Here is a 20,503-nt window from a genome sequence, read left to right as displayed (position 1 = left end):
GCCTTTTCCTCTTTGTGCTTGTTTTTCCCTTTGCATTTCTTTTTTTTGTGTGTGTGTGTGTGTGTGTGTGCGTGAAAGCGGCATCTTATTTTTAAGCTGCATCCTAAAATGCAAACCCCGGATGAGGAGCTGTGGTGAAGCAAAGAGCTGCTGGCAGCTTGGGCTGTGTGCTTCAAGATGGGTTTCAGTTGTGAAAATCTGATCAGCGAATTAACCGCACATCCGGCTACGTACATCTTTGATCAGAATGGGAACATTCTGACTCGTGTGTGTGGATGTAAGCAGGCTGCAGCGGGTCGGTTTTACACATGTGCACTACACATGTGCCTTGGCATTAGTTAGCAAATTAATATTTCTAATTGGAAGTAACAAAACGATGCTCTTTCAAGCCTTAGTTTCGCACCTATTGGCTGTAGTAATAATTGATCTATGGATCTGGACACTGTCTTTCATTTTTAGACGTACTGACACACAGTTAGATGGCTCGCCCGTCATTAACGCTTTGCTTTTGATTTTAAAGGTAATATTAAAATAGGAGGGCAGTGAGCTTAGCATCCGAAATTAGCTTGAGGTCACGGCTAGACTAATTTCTGTGCAGAATAAGGGAGCAGTTTCAGGTCCTCTTCCTTACATACTGAGCAATCAGAAGTTTTGTTAGCGTGTGCCTGTGCATGCAGTTTGTGTTGCCTTACTGAAATTGTTCGTGCTGCGGCACGGAGAGGATTTATGCTCTGGCAGATGTATTCCTGCCCATGTGATGCAAAGTGAATTTTTTTCTTGCTACCTAGATTGCATTTTATTATCCACAAATGACCAAATTTTTCCTGAGCCTTGGTTTCTTTAATTAAAACCCAGCAGACACAGCTTGCCCTCTGAATTCGTTGTAGTGTTTCTGTTTATGCTTTTTAATCAGGAAGGGGGGAAATAAAAAAAACATATATACTGAATACCAAGAAAAATGCAGCACTTAGTTTTGAATGTACAAAGTCGCATGTAAGAAGGGTGGGAAGGAAGCGAAGTGAATGCCCTTTCTGCCAAAAATCCTTTTGGGAAAAAGGAACATTTTTACTGGTGCACACTAATGTGCAGCGCCTGAGCAAATAGTTACTGCTTTCTGCTCCTGTCAGTTTTAAATAAACCAGTCATTGTTACGGCGTGCTTATGCCACAAGCAACCGAGTGCAGCCGAGTTAAACTTTGATACCTGCGGATGATGAAGTCTCTTAATGTGAATTTATACCACTGCTCTTTTCTTAGAGGAAACAAGCTTTGCAGATTGTGTTCGGAAATGCAGCGTTTGAGTCTGCGGCGTATTTATAACAAAGCTGCTTCTGTGTGTGAGTGCTGTACAATAGCTAATAGCAGGAATTCACCAACCCTATCAATAAAAGCGTCACCGAGCTTTGACCGTACACGTCCCTTCAATATTAAAAAGCAAACGACACATTTTTCTTTCCCTAAAGTTTCCTATTTAAAGGCACAGGGCTCTGAGCTGAACACGGCAGTGCGTGAGAATGAAAGCAGTTCCGAGTGGGATTTGCCCAGCGAGGTATACATGGGTCCCCTGTCAGGTCAGGTCGTGGCTAATCTCACCGATGGCTTTTTGAGGCATAATGCAGTAAAATAAGGAATTCTGGTAGTCTTCAGAATTCTGCTTGTTGTTGATCGTGCCTTTTATTTTCCATTGAATCATAACTGCTTAATCTGCGTAAAATGACTCACGCTGGTTCTTCGTGAAGGCTGGCATTTAGAGTCAGTTATACTAATATTGTTATACAAGAACAGAAAGTAGTACAGGGAAGTAACATCAATTCTTGGCCGAGTGACTCGACATTTCAGGTCAGAGTTCTGTATAAGAACTTCTGGGGCACCTTATTTGTTTTGTCAGTCCCAGCAGCTGACCCACAGATAAGAGTGCCTTGGCTAAAGCCCACACTATAGAACTCTGCAAGCTGAGATGAGTGAAGATGGGTCAGTGTAATGTCTGCAGAAACAGGTTTTTTCCTTCCTGGGACTGTAGGAATGAGAAGGCAGTGCCAGGCTCACTCCCAGGTACCTGCCTTCTCAGAAATACTGCCAAGCATTCTACACAGACAGCTTCTACCGTCTATTGTCTCCATATCAGCAATTAGCTTAGAGCACTGCAGTACTGCTAGCAGGCACCCTTCACAGGTATGAAACTGAGCTCCTTGCTTCAGCTTCCTGAACTGCGTATTAGCAAAGCAGAGATGCGAAGCATTGTGAAAGTCCTTTCGATGTTTGCACTGCTGTCAGGTTTAGATGAGATCGCACCTCCAGGCGTTGTGCAACCTCAGTGCTCTGCTAAAGGCGTTTCACCAATAGGGGCACAGCCAAACCTGACCCTGTTACTGTGTTCTGCATGGAGAAATGCAGACTTTTAGAAGCGTGAATCAGTAGGAATTAGAAGTTTGAACTGTGCTCGTGTGCATGTTTGCGCATACACAACTCATTACCATTTCCTACAAGAAGGAATACCCTGTTCGAATACCACACATGGCTGTATTAAAATCCCGTGCTTTTTTAACTCTCTGCATTCTGATTTGTATTCGGAGGAATTACAGATCTCCTTAGAGATTAATGCTACGTGGGAGGGAAGATATTTGCACATAATTATCTGCGTTGGGTGTTTCCTAAAAAAAAATAATAAAAAAAATAAAAAAAACCCAACCACCATCTCAATCTTTTGCTCACCAGTGTGGTGGTGTTTATACTATAGGCGTGCTTGCTAATGAGATTTAATTCATCAGTTAATAAGGCTGTGCAGTGTCACCCCGCTAACCTGCTGTAGCAGCGCTGCACATGCTCTGCTCGTGGCTGTACATGCATGTCCACACATGGAGGTGCACACATGGCTCATTAGTCCCGCAGTTAATTTGGGTTGTGAGGGAGGTCGGGCCCTTTTCTGTGAACAACAGAGCGATGTAATTTGGTGCTCTGATTCAGTAAAACCACAGAGCAGATTTTGATGTTAGATATCAGACCGCGAGGGAGAAGTAAGCAGTGGGATGGCATACTTCAGGTTCAGATAAATTTTGGGGAGAATAAACATATGTGGGGTCTTCAGAACTTAACTTTGCTTTGTCAAGAAAATGAATGGTAATAAATTCCGAGTCCTTATGAAGCGTTAGCAGTGCTGCTGGGGTATAATATGTGAAGTAAGTGAGTGTCCATCAGCGACACGGCAGCCATCGGTGGGTGAATTCCTGCCAATGTATCTCTGCCGTGGGAACTGTATATACAGCACAGTGCAGGTTAAAGCTATTGTTAATGTCACAACTGCCTGGCTGTAGTGGGAACAACATTCTAAAGAGAGGGGCAGCAGGAGAAACCGCTTTCAGTCTTTGCTATAAAAATAAAGGTGGTTTTATCAGAGGTGAGGACGTATTTTAAAAGGATTCCACGAAGAATGCTCTAAGTATGATATGGAAATACTTCACTGCATGTTGGTTTAAATGAAAATCTAGCCTTCTTTTTTCACTTTAATTTGTTATAAATCCTAATTCTAGCATAGCAAATCACGCTTAATAAGGAGAAAGTTGGTGTGGGATTATTGAGCGGCTCTGATTAAAATGACTTGAAACATTCAAAGCGAGTCGCTAGAAAACCTGTGCCTGCTTTCCTCCCAGGGCAGAGCGGTACATTGCACAGGGAGCTTACATACGTGGAGAGGCTACGACAGCTTTCTGACAGGCAGGGTGAAATATAGGTGCAGGAAACAGATGCACGAATAATGGATTTCTTTTCTAATTGGAAATGTTGAACTGTAACCCGAGTTTATTTTGCCTTTGTGCTCATCTCGAAAACGCTCTCTTTGGGGTGTGCTTTTCCCTGTGCGAAGTGGCAGGTCTTATATTTATTTGTAGAGGAGAGTGTTTATGTAAGGAAGCGTGCTCTTGGATTTAAGCTTTATTAACTTAAAAACAAAAACACCTGAGAGCAGAAGGTGCACCTCCTCAATCTGCTCCCCGTCAGCCCTCGGAAGCTGCTTTGAAATAAGCATATAGAATAGGAAAGTGAATTATTGTGTGCAGTGTCAGCAGGGAGGTGTTGTGCTGGGGACAGAAGCTCCTCTCCGGGGCTCTGTGGTGTAGGTAGGTGTTAGCTGTGCTCTGTGGGTGTCTGCTGTCTCCGGATGAAAACCTGTGGTTAATTCCTACGTCTGGCAAAATTCATAAGGAAAATCTCTTTGAAATAGCGGGCAGTTTACTAACTTATTTTTGAGTACATTTATCAAAACAAATGTTGCATTTATTCCTTTCAGACAAATGAGCATTTTCTGTTTAAGCCAGCAGTTGGAAGTTTTTTCTGTTGCAGTTTCTTGTCTGGTCATGAGAGCCTCAGATGCTCTCGGAGCCTGAGCTAAATCCTTCCCATGCTTCAGGTTTTACCATCTGAAACTCACTATTTATCTTGAGGCCGCCTTAATTAAAATATGATGTACCCTAGGGCATATTAAACGTGGCAATTTATTGTACTTCTTATTAATGGAGTGTATTTAATGAGTTTTCAGAACCAAGTCCATCTCCTGCACCGCACGGAGTTGGTTCCTGTGCGGGCGGCAGGGAAGGCACACAGCCCCGCGGGCAGCAGCTCTGCAGCCCTGCTGCAGGTCCTCCTCCCACTGCTCTGCACTCCCAGTTCAGTAAATGAACGCTGCATTTGGGCACGGAATAACACACAGCTCTGCCCATCCGTTCAGCCTGTCGTGCTGTTGATGCTCAGTGATGGGTGCATGCTGCAAGGCGACGCAACCAAAGCACAGCTCCTGTTGGTGCTTGCGTGCTATAGAATGAGCATCTCTTGCAAGAATCGGTTACTGTTTTGTTTTCCTGCTTGCACTTAATGCAGTATTAGATCTATGCTGTTTGCCTAAGGCTGCACTGAGCTTCTTATAGGAAGGTTGTGTGCTGATAGCCCAGCTGGAAAAGGAAACCTATGAGGTCCAGTTTTAGATCAGTGTTCTCCTGACCAGGGCCGAGGAATTGCGCTGCTGGAGAGGAATTCCACTATCATTGTTCTGCTCTTAATGCGGGGTGGCAGAGCCTTTAAATGTTTCTGGTAGAGCAGTTAATACGGCATGGAAGTTTGATATTTGTACAGTTTGTAAAGGAATTTGAGGTGTTACTCTATTTTGACTTCAGTTTTCAAGTATGCACCGGTGCATCATTAATCATAGGAAATGCAAAAATAAATAATATAGTCCCTTTGGATTTTTCATGTGAATACTTACCTTTTCCTTTTTTTGTATATACAGTTGAGGTATTTAGGTAACCCCTAACCTTTTGCTTCAACAAGGAGGTACAGTATAAAAATATTACCACAGTCTTCATACGAGCAGTTCTCTCTAAGAAAACCTCTAGATGAATATTTATTGAAAAAAAGCAAAGTTGCAATACAGAATGACTTAGCTTGGCCTGAATATTATATTTGAGACCACCAGTGAATAAAATTAAAAGCACATGGATTTGGAATAACTAGAAAAGGTTGTAATTGATTAGCACTGCATGGAAGTATTGAAGGAGAGCGAGTTTTGATTTGTGAATGGTTCTATTCAATAGAGATTAATCCTGAACGTTTGATAAAATCTTAGTGCCCCTAATGAGTCAGGGTTTTGATTTTCTCTCCTTGCTTTATTTAACCATCAGATACTTCAGTGTTCTTCTAACAAACTGGGAGCATTGCAGTGCTTTTTTTGCACCAGCGCACCGGATTTAAACGCTATCAGTATTAAGGGTTCATTTGAGACAGATAATTAAATCAGTGCCTGAGATGCTGCATGGCTCTGCATGTTTGAGGGAGAACCTTGCAGCTTTCTGAATGCAAAAGAGAACAGCGATTCCTGCATTCCTTCTGTGTCTTTCTTAAAGTCCCCTTGCTTTGAATTACGTCTGCACACACTCGTGATCACCGAGATTCTACTTAGCATCCACGGCCGTACAAACATGTTAAACAGAAAACTCTACGTACAGCCCGTGCCTCTTATCAGTATCCTAATGAAAGGAAAAATAAGGTCCCTTCCCAATGATAAGATGGTTCAGAGAAGGAATCTATAATTTTTATTTTATTTTATTTTATTTTTTTGCTTTTTAAGAATAACTGAGAATATTCTGTCAAGTCTTTGAATATAAGTGGAGGGCACGCTTTGTTGTTAACTTGCAGTCTTTCCTTTAGATTTATCATGCTGCTCTAGTGGGATCTGTTACCAGAAGTTACACCTGAAATAATTGATTAAATTAGGAGCCGAACCCTGATCTAATTTTACATTCCTCAGTTAAATCCTTGCATGCACAGAGCACGATTGGAAATGCTTTTTTTTAATCATGTGTAACTTTTACGGGAGCCCTTTCAAGAGTATTATATGTTCTAAAGTATCTGATATACACAGTGTTTACTTGATTTTCTAATATGCTGCTCATATTTTGCACAGAGTGTTTTTTTTTTTTTTTTTTTTTTAAGATGATAAGGACACAAATAAGATACTTCAGTTAAAATGATGTACCTATATTAAAATACCAAGAGATCATTCCCACCTATGGGCATAATGCGCTCCGAACCTGTGCAGAACTGCTTTAATATAGAGCTGCTCTGGATTCAGTCTCTGAATCTCAGGACAGTGCCTGCTTAGCTGAGATGCACCGAGATGTGCAGGGATCTGCATCCCTGTTCAGCAGGAAGGGCTTCTTCCTCTTCCCTACTGTTGTATCTCCCTTTCTAAAAGCACGTGGCAATGTCAAGCGCAATAAGCAAAACGCAGACGTAGCTTAGTGCCCCTGTCAGCTAGTCATCACAGCACTGCCTTCGTTCCCTGCTATTGCTCATCACTGTGATTCTTCATCACTCTTTTCTTAGAGAAAAGCATAATCAAATTCAGCAGTCCCAAACAGGCTGGAGTCAGTGATGGGAACAGACACAGAAGCTGAGGGGTAGCAAAGAGTAACAGCGCTCTGTGCCGGGATGCGATGTGGGGACTGATGAGTAACTTTGGGCTTATGGTCTGCTTGTTTTTTAATGTGCTCTGTCTCACTTTCATAAGCTTTTAGTTCCTTCTGTTTGAAGCGTAAGAGCTATCGATTACGTATTATAGAATTGATGGCATTTGCTGTTCTGTGCATTTGTGCACAGATTCTGTACATTTTTGTGCCCAACCCGATTCTGTGAAGTTTAGGGGTAAGAATGATTCTTCGTTCTACAATCCCTTTCACTTGCTTGAGGAACGATCAGAAGCAGATGAATTAAGCAGTCAGCACTCCGTGTTTTGATAATTTTAGCCAACTAAATTTCTTCTAATCTCTTTTGGAAGTAAAAGCAAAAGAAAGTCCCTATACATGTAAACTGTATTTCCTGTTGTAAACACTGGGATAATGTGGTCTGGCTACACTTCTGCTCTGCTTCATTAAGACAGCAGTTTTAGCAGGAAAGCTGCTTGCCATTTCTGTGTGAGCATTTCAGCCCTACGTTCTGTGCATTGAGCAAGTTCTGTTATTGCCTCTGCTATCTGTGGGCTGAAATAGATTGTCCTCTCTTCTGTACGGAGCTACTCAGCGTGCAGCCATGGAGCTCTGAGTGCCTTACTGGGAACCAGTCAAAGTGGGGGAGGTAGGAGGGGTGAGAGGAACTTCGCTCACCGCTTCGGTACAATACGAGCCTGGCTGGGATGCAGTCGCTGCCAGTGGTCCTAGCATTGTTTTCCTTACACGGGGGGCAGGGGAGGAAAGCCTATAGGTTTAACTGCAGCCCCAACCTAGTTTCAACATGATGGACACCATTAAGAAAATCCTGTAAGTTTTCAGATATATTTTTTTTCCCTCTGTATCTCAGAATTCTCTGTTAGTTTTCCTGATCTGTGTCAGTAAGAGATGATATGTAAAAGATCTTGCATGCGCTTCTCACCACTGCTCAAAGACAAGTAGAACACAGCATTTCCCAGCCCCTCCTAAAATGTAACTTGGTTTTACATGCGGGGAGATCATTCAATATCGTGTTTGCTGTCATTGAATATTTTGGAATTGAGATGCTTTGTACTGAATGTAAAACTGTGTCTGAGGGGAAGAAGCTGTTCAGAGTGAGCCGCAAGGAAGGGAGCCTTTTTATGATTATGTTGTGGGCACGAATGGATTCAGTACACATAAATGTGCCTCAGTGTACAGATCTGATTTCTTAAAGTAATCTGTTTTTATGGTTCTGACTATTGAAGTAGATATTTGGCAGCGCTCTTCTACAGAGTTTTATAAACCCCACTTTCAATTAAAGCTTAAATTATCAGCATGTTAAATTTAGATAACTTGAATTTTGTAAGCGAATATTCGTATGCATGAATGTTTTGCCCTGCTCGTAACAAGTGCAGCGAGAAGGATTTACTTTAAAATGAATAAATCAGAAAAGAAAGAACCACGTTCTGCTGTGAAATGAGGGCAAAGAACTGCAGATTTGCACTGATAACTTCATCTGCTACACACGCTGTGAGATGGGATGTCTGGGGCAGCTATGGGTAGAGGAGGCTGCAAAATGCTCCGTGCTGCTTGCTTTCATCAAGCCTACAGCAGAAGCAGTGCTACATCACAAAACATGTGCCTCTTACAATATATCAGTCACTAACCTGTTGGATACTCTTTGCACCAGAGCCCTTCATAAGCTGTCCCTTACGCTGCAGTCTCTCTCCCTGAGCACTGTAGCTGTGCCAGCAGAGATAGCGCGGTGTGACCTTCCCAGCGGCGCGGGCACTGCACACCTGCTGCCAGCCCTGCACGCAGCCCCGACTCCTCTCCATTCCCACATCAGCACCGTTTCATATTATGGTGCCCGTGCTATTCCCCCTGCAAAGCCAGCATGCTGTTTCCCCACCCCAGCATCCCATCCAGCACCATTCTGATCCCATCGCCGTACCCCGCGTTGTTCACAAAGCTCCACCGGCGGCAAACAGAAGCGGAGATAGCGCAGCACTTACCCCAAAAGAAGTTCTGCTGACATGGTGTCACGGAGCTGAAGAGGCTGTTTGATGCCATAGTCCCTCTCGTTTCAGGCAGAGCTTTCGCCTCCTGGTGCAAATGCCTCTTGGATCCTCAAACTGCAAACACAAACCATAGCCAGACCTCGTTTTAGTTTTGCAGCGTCCCTGGATCGCATAGACTCAAGAGATGGTTTTTTTGCTGTCAAAAAATTGGGTAGCACTGGGAACATGTGAAAAGCGAGGAAACAAAACAAGGAAAAAAAAAAAAAAAAGGGAGAATGAGCAAATATTTGAAGGACCTACTATTACTGCATAGACTGTGGTTAGAGAGCACTTACTGACTCTGTTGGTCTCAGTGGCTGGTAGTGACCTGCGGAGCTTAACCATTTAAAAACCAGAGGCTTCTTTGCTGTCCTCCTGGAGAAAGTTTGCACCGCACTTGTGGTTCTGTGGTTGTTTGTGAGGCGAATGAAGCATTCACACAATCCAAAAAAGCAAAAGCTTTAAAACTCCTTTTTTTTGCAAGCACTGTTACTGGAGAGAGAGAATCATGTGGCCCGTGACATCAGAGGACTCGCAGAGGACTGCCTACCACTGGGGCTTGTTCTTGCTCTCTCCCTTCTTTTTTTTTTTTTCTTCCCTTTTTCTCCCCCCCCTTTTTCTTATTTTGACAAAAGGCCCGTGGTAAGGCCCTTCCTGGCATCCAGAGCCATATAGCTTTGTAATTTTTGTGACTCACGAGGGTTTGGAGGGAGTACAAAATGCTGTAAGAGCCCAAACTTCGGTACAGTTAAAGCATATGGACCGCAGAGCGCTATGTGTGCTCTCACTTCAGGTTCCCCCCCACTATTCCCCCTCCTTTTTTGTTTGCTTTCCCCCCCCCCCTTTTTCTTATTCTTTCTCTCCCTCTTTCATTATTGTGCCTGTGGAAAAGTGAGCAAAATTGGCCCAAGCGGCTGTGTGAAATTCTGAACAACAGTGATGATTTACAGTAATTTACATCTTTGGATTGCATCACGCTCTTGGGTCTGCTTCACATTTGCCGGGTGGCTGGATTCCTTCTGTTTTCCTTTTTCTCCTTGTCTTCCTCTCCTCGCAGGTCTGTAACTCATTGTGAGAAGCGGTACCTTGCAGGCTGCGAGCTGGGCTGGGGCTGCACCCATCCCTCTGCACATCCACACTGCCGTCCACCCTTCCTACCTGCCTGCACACAGCACGCACTGTTGGGGGACACACATAGGGGCAGTTAAGCTGCTTTCCTATCCGGGACGATATGTTGTCCTTGGAGCATCAGAAGTGGTTGCTCTGCGCTCTCAGTGATGCTTTCGAATGCAAATATCACCGTGATAGAATGGAGGCATTGCACAACCGGGAGGTTTTGATTGCCCTTCTGTTAATTGCTTATTATAGCTTGTGTTTAGGAGGGACACAGAGCAGGTTTGGGCTTTTGGAGAGACTATAAATAACTTTATTCGGCAGTTAATGTTAACACTTAGTTTTAAAATGAAACATAAATTTGATGCATATGTAAGATTTAAGTGCTTCGTATCATATGTGTGCATGTGTGAATAATATCTTTTATATACTTAACATATTGTAACTTTGACTTTGATTGTGTAATATAAGTCTTTACTGTAGCAGTACGGAGCGGGTTAACAAAAGCAGTATTTTTTTGTTTATAATGGAGGCTTTGAAATAAATTGCAAAATGCTGTGCGTAGTAAGGAATAATGTGCACAGACAGTGTGTATTAGTAGCCTTGATTTGCTCACTCAGATTCAGAACGAAATTGGAAACATCTTGGAAGAAAGTAGCTTATTTTCTGCCTCTCTGGACACGATGCTGGGGCTTTCCTTCTGAGCCTGCACAGTTTGCACAGGCGCTGTGTTTTCTGCTTTTGGCCAAACGAGTTTTAGTTTGGTTGTTGCTTCATACGTTGCTGGGAGCAGAAGAACAGTGTAAAACCTTTCCCAGGTATCGTTCAGCTTTCGTTTGTAAATAAAGCCCATCTCTTTGAAGCTGCCATCTCTCCCTTTGCATTCCCCTCTTGGCACTCAGCAGTCCCAGCTAGAAGCAGGCAGCAGCAGCGGCTGGGAAAGGACATGTGGGTGAAATGACAGCTGGGACGTCCTGAGCTTTCCTGATCAGAAAGTTAGCAAAGCAGCATAAAGCCCTATACATTACAAGGTACTTTCCTGTAATCTGTAACAGAGTTAATTGCATCGCTCCTAGTGCAGGACCTGGGACGTTAGGAGCAGCTGGTGTGTGTGTGTAGAATTCCACCTTAAAACAAGACAGGAGCATTCTGCTGATCACCCATCCCCTGCTTTGGTACGAGTGCTATTTAATTCTCTGTATTTTCACAGTGCAGATAAGAACATGAGTGGAAAGAAGCGAAATGCGTTAAAATGGTTCAAAGGGGGGTGATGTTTTCATGCAAACAGAGGGTGTTGGAGAGGCTGACAGCTCAGGGCAGCTCCTGATGCAGCGAGGGGTGTTGGAGGCTTCAGCCTGCGGTACCTGCAGAGCTCCTGGCTGTGAGCGCTGCACTCTGCGGCCGTAGCTGTGCACTGCGACCTGCCTGCTCCCATTGGGTGGTACATAAACTCAGAGCTGTCATCTGACAGACCGCCAAGGCTGGATCTTAGACACTTTCATTCCTTTACATTCAGTTGATAGAGTGTTGGAACCTCACAGTTTATTCCTAGTTACATCTTTCCTATTTGAATTTTGAACTTTCTGCAGGAAGCTCTGGATTTTTCAGGTCTTTGCATTGCAGTGAGCTCAGTATTTCCACACACTGTGTTTGTTCTTTAACATTTTCAATTGTGTGCAAAGTGATTCTCTGCTTCTGTTACTAATCTTGTTTTGTTGTGATAACTCCGAGATATTTTTTTCCTCTTTACTGTGCACACTTTTTCACCTGTGACCCCAAGAACAGGGCCATGGCAGTGAGCTCTTCATCTAGTGAAGCACAATACATTAACACAAGAAGAACAAATGGTAGCATGGGGAAAATGAGACGTAGTTTGCAGAAACTGATAATGAAAAAAAACCTTTTTTTTCACTAGTCATTGTGGGGACATAATAAAACAGAACTGTGCTCAGACTTCATTCCTGCAGAATGAGCCTTGCAGCTCATAGTGCACTTCCAGTGAGGCAGATGCATGAATCCCAAAGTTCACTGTGTAAAGCGGTGCTTTGGTTGCAGCCTTTTTGTTTTAAAGGTGTGTCTGTAAAATTCAGAGTTCCCCTGTGACGCTTTGAGTCACAGTGATGCTGACACAGGAAGTCTTATGCTCAGGAATTTCTTTGGTAAACTCTGAGCTACATCTTGGTGGCAAATGAAATAGTCGACTGCAATGCAGTGCTAAGTGATAATTGCATCTCTGCCCTCTTTTATTTTGAAGTACGTTCAGATGCTTGTAAGCCATGCTTTATTCCCAGGCTTTTTACCTTCCGTTCCTTTAAGCTCTCGTGATAAAGGACCAGAAAACGAAGCTTATTTGTACTTGCATGTTTCTTTTTTTCTACAGATAGAGAGGTAGAAATCCTCTGCTTACTTTGATAGGATGACAAACTTGTCAAACTGTGCTTGCTTACAAGTTGCACAGAATATGAGATAACTCACTGATTGCTCTAGAGCAGAAAGCAGCTCCTTAGATGCAAGCGTTAATTGCAGGTGGTGGTATTAAAGCATCTGCTTCTGCTACAGCAGCATTTCAATATATATATATATATTAAGGAAAGAAACCTCTACGCTTGGCTGTGTTCCTCAGTAAGAAGCAGCAATTTTTGGAGTGATTTTACTGTATTTTTGGATGGCTCTTAGCATTAAAATATTAACATATTTTATGGAATTTCTCTTGCTGAGCTTGGGCGTCCTGTAGGCCTCTGGTTTCCAACAGCTCCACAGCAGCTTCATACGCTGCTGGGACACACGTGCTAACAAATTAAAGCAAAAGCTAATACTGCCCTTTAATTAAAATCATCATACCACCAGGGTTGTTTCAGTTCTCATTCTCTGTCAGAAGCTGCTTACTGGCGATGCAAGGAGGAGCGTGGGACAGCTGGGATTCTTCTGCCTTCTCTCTAGGATGTTTTTCTACCTTACAGCTTTTCTCAAAATAAGATGTGGTTTGAAGTATGTGGACCTGGAGCCATGAACCAGAAAGAGGGGGGGGAAATTCTGCTACAAATCCAGCATAAGCAAAAGTGGCAGCTTTTCTGTACCGTAGGATCAGGCTAACGGAGGACAAATGAAACTGGGCTGTTACTTGAATTAAAAGGATGCTCGTATTCTGTTAATAAATGAGTGCAGCATTTAATAGCAAGTGGCAGTGCACCGTTTGCATTCATCCTGAGTTGCCAGATTTCTTGCCTCTATTTATAATAGAAAAAGGTATTTTGCACTGAAACATTCTGTCCCTGATCAGCTTTGAATTAGTTTACATCTCCAACCCCTGCAGTCCTTGCTGCTCAGCTCTCTTTCTCTGACAAGTGGTATTTTTCTCATGTTCCTCAAATACGTGCCTTGCAGAATGCGCAGTATTTGAGGGGCACTTTGAATTTGACGTTACGTGCCATAAACAAACAGCACTTGGGATCATCCTAACCTCGTCGCTGTTTTCTCTCTCTTTTTTTTTTTTTTTTTTTTTGTTCTTTTTAAGCCAACTTGCAGAAAATATGGGAAACTTGTCTCATATAACAGCTGAGGATGTGGCTAGGTTAAGGCAGGAAACTGCTACCCACAATGCAATGTTACATACACTACCACTTAATAAAATTTATTTCAAACATGCTACTGACAAAACCAAAGAAAAATAATATCCTAACTACGCTAGTTAGTACACTAAATATATCTAGGGAAAAGTGAAAGTAATCTCTCCAGAGCCCTTCTTGCTGTTAGGATACAATGCTACCAGTAGTTAAACTGGAGTGGATCTCAGCAGTTAAAAGCAGTGACCTATTTTTAGGGAACAATTACACCACAATGGGAATTAATGGTCGTGTGCTTTTTAATCACAGCCAGAGTTATGTTCTGCAGGGAGGTGTGAGATAAGCTTTCTCCCTGGGATTTTCTGCTCGTCAGAACCTGTTGGTGCGTAGTTCTACAAGTGGCATCTTTTCTTGCCCCTCTCACTCCATCTGCCCGCAGGGTGGGCTCAGATATCCCCAGTGTCGTATAGGAAGGGAGCCGACATTTCACCTTCCTACATGATATAAAAAGTTTGGGGATCTTGTCGCTTTATTTCGTTGCCTGCAACCTAACAGTTTCTGAGGGGAAGCTAAATTCAGTTAATTTCTAAGGTAAACTGAATAATCTTGAACCTTTAGTGACTATTTTAGGCTATCAAACAGATCTATTTGGGGTCCCTGGTGCCGCTTTGCTATGGATGTCCGCAAAGCCTTGTTCTAGATGTATTTTGGTTTGCTTTGGTTTTTAAATGGATGTGTATGAAGGGTGATCCTCTTGCAGAACATTTTTGAAGTGTTCGCCTCCGTAGTTAAAGAGCACTTATCAAGAACAGCTGCTGCAGCGCTGTGGATCCCATCCATGGACTCATGGTGGTCTGCTGAACAACGTTCTTCAAGTTTGACAGGTGAGACAGAGACTCTCCAGTGCCACTGCTTTTGGATGAATCTAGCTGTGGTTGGAGAAAGTGCATCTTGCCAAAATGTATGGGTAAGACCACACACAGTCTTTAAAATAGTTATTGTAAGCTTATTTTTAGGCAATATGTCTTGACAGTTCTTTTATTTGCATGCCAGTTTCACTGCTGCTTATAGATTTTTCATTTATTTTAGTAATGGCAGTTGCAGATTTAGATCTACGTTTGTAAAGCTTTTGCACAGCGTTTACACTGGAAAACGAACGCTGCTTTCGGACCTCAATCAAGATTAGAGAACAGATTTAAAGCAACATTAAAGCAGATTATTCACTCTCTTCAGATTTGGTGTCAGCGTTTCCGTCTTCAAGCCCGTTTTCAGGGCCATAGTTCAGCAGTAAGAATTTGCTTCTGGTTTTAAAATCATCCCAATTGCAGTAGCTTCTGTGTGGAAGTCTGCAGCGGGGTGTAGATTCGAGACATGAAATTAGCTCAGTAAGTAATAAAAACGATTTTTAAGAAGTTGTGCAGTTCTTAAATAGCGAATTTAGAATCTGCCTTTGATTTATGTCACAACTCCCGGCTGGTATTTTTCATGTCTATTTTAATGTGTAGAATAATCTTTGCATTCTGAGTGTCTGCTTCAACAGTTGGCTTCATAATGTGGATTTGGAATGCTGTGTGCTTAACTGACAGTAGGGAACGGGATTGCACCCTGCCGAAGTTCTGTGTAAACCCTTTGGGAACTTCCAGAACAGATGGCTTTTAAATACCCCGAGAGAAATTAAATAGGGCACTGAAATGGAATATCATCAACCGGCCATTGGGTAGCGATGCTTTACAGTTATGGATTAATAACAACGTTTGTTTTTTGTGGTTTTTTTTTTCCCTATTTCTGTATTTTCTAGATAATTTTGCATAATTAATGCATGACTTCCTTGATGAAACATCACTTGCTTTTTTTGTTACTTAGTATTGCATATTGCCATCATTTATAGCATTGAACTTTACAGACAATTAAGGAAATAGTCACCGCCCTGAGCAGTATACAGTTAAATAAATGCAGTCATTTAAGAGATATTTATGTATGTAACTCATAGAGTGTACTGTAATAAAAGCGAGTGATTGGAAGAATTTAATGGAGAGGGGAAAGCGGTTGGTTTCCATTTCATGATGAGCTTTCTCTGCACACTGCAGTATGAGGGATGCCCTCCAGTTGTGTGTCTGCTTGGTTACTTGTGTTGAATGTGATGTCTGCTCATCCCAGCTTCATCGCCATAATTGGTGGGGGCAAAACCAAAATGCCCTGTTTCTGTATGTTATTTCTGCAAGCTAAAATGCTTCCGTGCTAATTTATTATATTTACGTAAGTCTGAGATCCTCAGTCCTATAAACAATAGTTTTTAGTGATACCAGTTCCACCCTTTCTCTCATTTATTTCCTCACATCCACTTTTTCTTATTTAATACCTGAATTTGCTTCCTCGCAACATTGTGAGCTTTCCCTTGTAATTAGAAATGGGTCTGGCATTCTGGTGGAGAGGAGTGCTGAAAATCATTCATGAGAAAGTTGAAGAGGATAAGAGGGAAAATGGAATAAGAGCTAATAGAGGGGAGCTGGAAAACCTACTTTTGCTGTTGTTATTGAATGAGGTCCTTCTTTCAACAGTATGGCTCCTATGTTGTATAGAGGGATATTGAAGGTGAGGGGAAATAAACTGGAGTGGGATGAAGAACAAAAACCATGTAACCCTTCCAATGTTGACGTGGAGACTGGAGTCCAGAGTGAGAAGCAGTGTACTCTGAAAGGCATTTCACACAGGAGGAGCTGCCTGGCTGTGTTCAGTGCAGCATTCAGCTCATCTGAAATGAGCTGGGGAGCCAGAGGAGCACTGGAGCCAAATCAGCCTCAGTGATGCTGAGGAGTGTGGGAGATGTTGGTATGGCAATTCTGACACATGGCGCGTCCCGTACTGCAGTGTTGGTTGGCTGGTTTTTCACATCCTCAAGAGAAAGCAGGCAGTGTTTAATACCTGCAGCTCCATTTCCATGCTTCTGAAAAGTCAAATTTGCCCTTGTAATTAAAAATCCGCTTTGAGATTTTGGTGATGGGGTCTGAAGATCATTCATGTGAGGGTTGAAAAGCGGATGAGAGGCAAATTAATTGATGATCCAATTAGGAGGTGTCAATTCAGTTACAAGTTGTTTTTGTCACGCTCCGAGTAGCAGACTGCTGAGGAACTGAGTGGTGGTAATAAAGAAAATACACAAAAATGAATTACGACCATTCCTTCCACTTCTTTCTTCCCTGACATTCCCTTTCCACAAGTGAGGGAGCACAGTGGTTTTCAGAGAGACCCTGTTATTGGGTTGCCAGAGTCCAGACCTGTGACTTCCAAGATAAGTTAAGCAGTCTTTGAGGAAATATTCTACGTGGATAAAACGTTATGCATATTATTGAATTTTTAAGACTACTATTTCTTGCTTCAGCCAATTATTTCTATCCTCTTTGTGTGGCTAAATAATCATTTATTCCAGGAGTATCCACCACCATGCCTACCTGTGATCTCCCCAAGCAATGGCTGTAGTAGGCACCCAGACCCATCAGCGCAGGCTGTTGGGTGCATGGATGGTTTTAAATTGACAGCCTCTAATTAAAAGAATCATGTAGTTCCTCTTCATGAAAAAACACAGGTTCTGGATTTATCACTTGACGCTATAGAGGATTTTGGGGTCAGGGAATTTAGGTACTGAGAACTTGGGCTATTTGAGGGGAATTGCAGTTCTTTGTATTGGTAACTTGAGGGGGTTGGAATCTGCATGAAGGGCTCATGCTAAAGTTAAAAATAAAACTGATGGGACTCCTCAACCTTTGGTTGACTCAGACTTGAGTGAGAAGTGTGGCCTTACCAGGACTTGTGAAGCAGGGTAGAACTCCATGTTTTTCTATGGGAGGTGGTGATGGCATACAAAAGAGTGGGCAGCCTAGAGAATATCGGGTATTGCCAATTGATGGCATTGTGTATGGTGACAGATTGTAGCAGTGAGTGGACATTAAACTACTCAAATCACTTCTGGACACATTTCTTATTAGTGACTGGAATAAGAGTATGTTGGAATGAGAACACTAGAAAAGACTGTTGGAAAATTTGATAGTCAGAAAACAAACTGGATTATAAACTTAGGTTCTCTTTAGCTGTTCTGGGCATGAAGAGACTTTGAACTCAGGGCTATCTCTCTGTCCAGAAATCTGCTAAAGGATCAAATCTATGAGGGTTATGGGGATTAAAAGGCAGTTTTCTTTTGCCATCTCTGCCCTGTTTATTCTGTAAGGTTTATAATTGTTCTCCCTTCTTCAAACTCAACGTGAAAAGTTTCCTTTTTTTATGGAAATCAAAGTGCTTTCTTGCTGTTTAAGCGCAGTTTTGCCGTGTGGGTTTGAAGCAACTCTGCAGCAGAATGTTTATATTTCAGTTTCAGGAAAAATGATACCAGTCTGTTCAGAAGCGGCCTATTTGCAGTAGTAAGTGGCATCCTGACAAGCTAAACACTATGATCAAAGAGTTGAAGAAATAACAAATTCAGTTGTCTTTTGGGCAAAATTACAATGGAATAGCATTTGGTTTGTCATTTAATTTCAGCGTGATTTATTTTTCTTCTCTTTTAATTGACGAATGATTCCAATTCAAAACGGAACAGAATTCGGTCGTCTTATTTTCTGATGTGGGTAGAAAATATCAGCTTTATCTCCATATAGGAGCTATGGTAATTCAAGCTCATTTTCCCTTTTGAACAATTGAAATAAACTGAGTAAAACATTAATTGCACGACATGATTACACTCACACATATTTTCAGAATCCATTAATTTTATAGAATGCTTTAATTCTTTAAATACTTTCCCCCCAACTTTCTTTATTAACTATTACTAGGTTGGACATAGAATCATTGAATGGCCTGGGTTGAAAAGTACCACAGTGCTCATCTATGAATAGCCCTGCTATGTGCAGGGTTGCCAACCACCAGACCACGCTGCCCAGGGCCACATCCAGCCTGTCCTTGAATGCCTCCAAAATGTGATACACGCACAACTAAAATAATGAAGATTATCTGTAAGTTCAGCTATTAATCGACAACTACAACCTGAACAACTTGCACATAGAACCAGTCCCATTCTATTCACATTCCTATATGTGTTCTTTTGTTAAAGATGCAAATTCACCTAAACTCCATTCTGGATGAATAAGTTGATGAAACCAAATCAGAAATGCCAGAAGTGAGGTTCTGAGTGATATTTAGCCCTGCTGTACTTGACAAAGAGATTGAATTATTCTTTTTCTCCCCCAGAACACCTGATTCATTCTTCGCATGGAACAAATGCTCTGAAGCACTTCAGAGTCAGTTACTCAGTGATTTTTTGCAGTCATTGCTCACAGTGTGGCTGCCTGCCATCTCCAAACCCTCCTGATTAGAATTATTAACTTTCACGTGCTCTTTTGTGGCATTTGTCACATTGTGAGAATAATTCAAAAACAACTTGGATTTTGTTTTGCTCTTGCCTGTAACAGTTATGTAGGGGGGTTATACGTAGAATGAAATTTAGAAGTGAAAAACAAAAGTTAAACTTCTGGACTATAGCACACATTTAGGGAGCTCTGTTTTGTTAAACTGGCTATTTTTAAGCAGGTGAGGGACTGAAGTGTCTTCTGGATGGTGCAGGTACGTGCTGTGAGTTAGCTGTGATGTCCTAGTAATGTACATAACTAAGTGCAGAGGATGAAGATCTCTGTCAACAGCAAAACCTTTGTTCCTGTTAGCCTGTGGGAAGAACACTGCAATGAGGTACACCTGTTGGGTTTATTTTGCAGTTCTTTTGATGGCTGTATAGAAGGCCATCAGCTTAGTTCTCCTTTTCCAGAATACCTCTGTGGAAAGAGAAGAAATTATTAAATCAGCACTGAGAAAAGGTTTCTTCCCTTTCCTGTCTTGCTGCTTTTCACTTTGATAACTGAACAGTCTTACATCACAGAATTCTTTTTTTAACTATGTTTTTTGGGTATTATTAGCTCTTATGTCCTCCTTCATGTTTGTTTAGGAGCTAAACAACTTAATTTGTTTTAGAAATGATGTAACAGAAATGTGGACAGATTCTGGGTCTGAATTTGGGAGCTGTTAGTACCTGCTCTAAAATAAGCCTTAGATTTACTGTTGAAAATACATTTTTGTGTTAATTTCCTTTCTCCTAATGGTGCCCGAAGTCTTGCTTAGGTCATTAACATGCTACCTGTAGTTTATTTAAAGGTGAAAAAAATAATATTTCAATAACATCTGTCCTTCTCTAACATTAGTAAATGAAAGTCGTCTTTAGATGCTTAAACACATAGGATCTTACCATTTTCAACCCAAGCTTTCACTAGTGTTTTTTGTTGGCTTTGGGCTAGTCAGTTAAACTTGGCTTGCATTTTTCTTGGCTTGATTATTCCTTTCATTTACCCATAAATCAGGACTAATTCTGTTGAAGTTACTGCAGGTTTTTTAGGGGCAAGATAGCTGTAAAATGCTTCAGTGGGAAATGGCTGTAGTCTGATGCTTGAGATGTGGCTTTAGCTTTGGGGTTGAAACTCAGACTTCTACTTGAAACTTTTCAAAGTTAAGTAATTTGTTCTGTTCTTCGGTTCCTGCTGAGAAATGAGGACGTGTTTGTTGTTTCTGTTGTTTTAGTTTATGTTAATAAATGTAATTCATTTCATTTCAGGGATGTTCGTATACTACTGCCAAAGGTCACGGGAGTACCAGCATGAAGACTGAGTTTGTCCCTGTTATGTGTAGGAGCGTTTTTAGTCCTCAACAATTTCCCAGAGTTATAGAGAAAATTGCCTGATGTTTATTGTGAAAGTACACTGAGCTGAAGTGCTAAGTGAGAGCATGAC

General features: G+C 41.9%; 2 protein-coding genes across 6 annotated transcripts in view; one reads left to right on the top strand and one right to left on the bottom strand.

Moving 5' to 3' along the window:
- Nucleotides 1-9,539, bottom strand: part of RUNX2 (RUNX family transcription factor 2) — a 195,363-nt gene extending 185,824 nt beyond the window's left edge. Inside the window, exons 1-2 of one of the 4 annotated variants that reach the window (XM_085542310.1) lie at nt 9,306-9,539; nt 8,965-9,084 (exon numbers count right to left, since the gene is read on the bottom strand). In XM_085542310.1, coding sequence (XP_085398436.1) covers nt 8,965-9,022 — 58 coding nt within the window. In that variant the 5' untranslated portion in view covers nt 9,023-9,084; nt 9,306-9,539. The remainder of the gene's footprint in view (nt 1-8,964; nt 9,085-9,305) is intronic. The other 3 variants (XM_085542309.1, XM_085542312.1, XM_085542311.1) reach the window with 3 other exon arrangements.
- SUPT3H (SPT3 homolog, SAGA and STAGA complex component) overlaps nt 1-20,503 on the top strand; it is a 242,448-nt gene that overhangs the window by 25,754 nt on the left and 196,191 nt on the right. The window lies entirely within an intron of this gene.

Source organism: Coturnix japonica, chromosome 3 (genome assembly GCF_054131305.1).
Source record: "Coturnix japonica strain WE chromosome 3, WE-NBRP24, whole genome shotgun sequence".
NCBI lineage: Eukaryota > Metazoa > Chordata > Aves > Galliformes > Phasianidae > Coturnix > Coturnix japonica.
The sequence above is the reverse complement of the archived record's forward strand: the minus strand, read 5'-3'. Positions and strand labels throughout refer to the sequence as shown.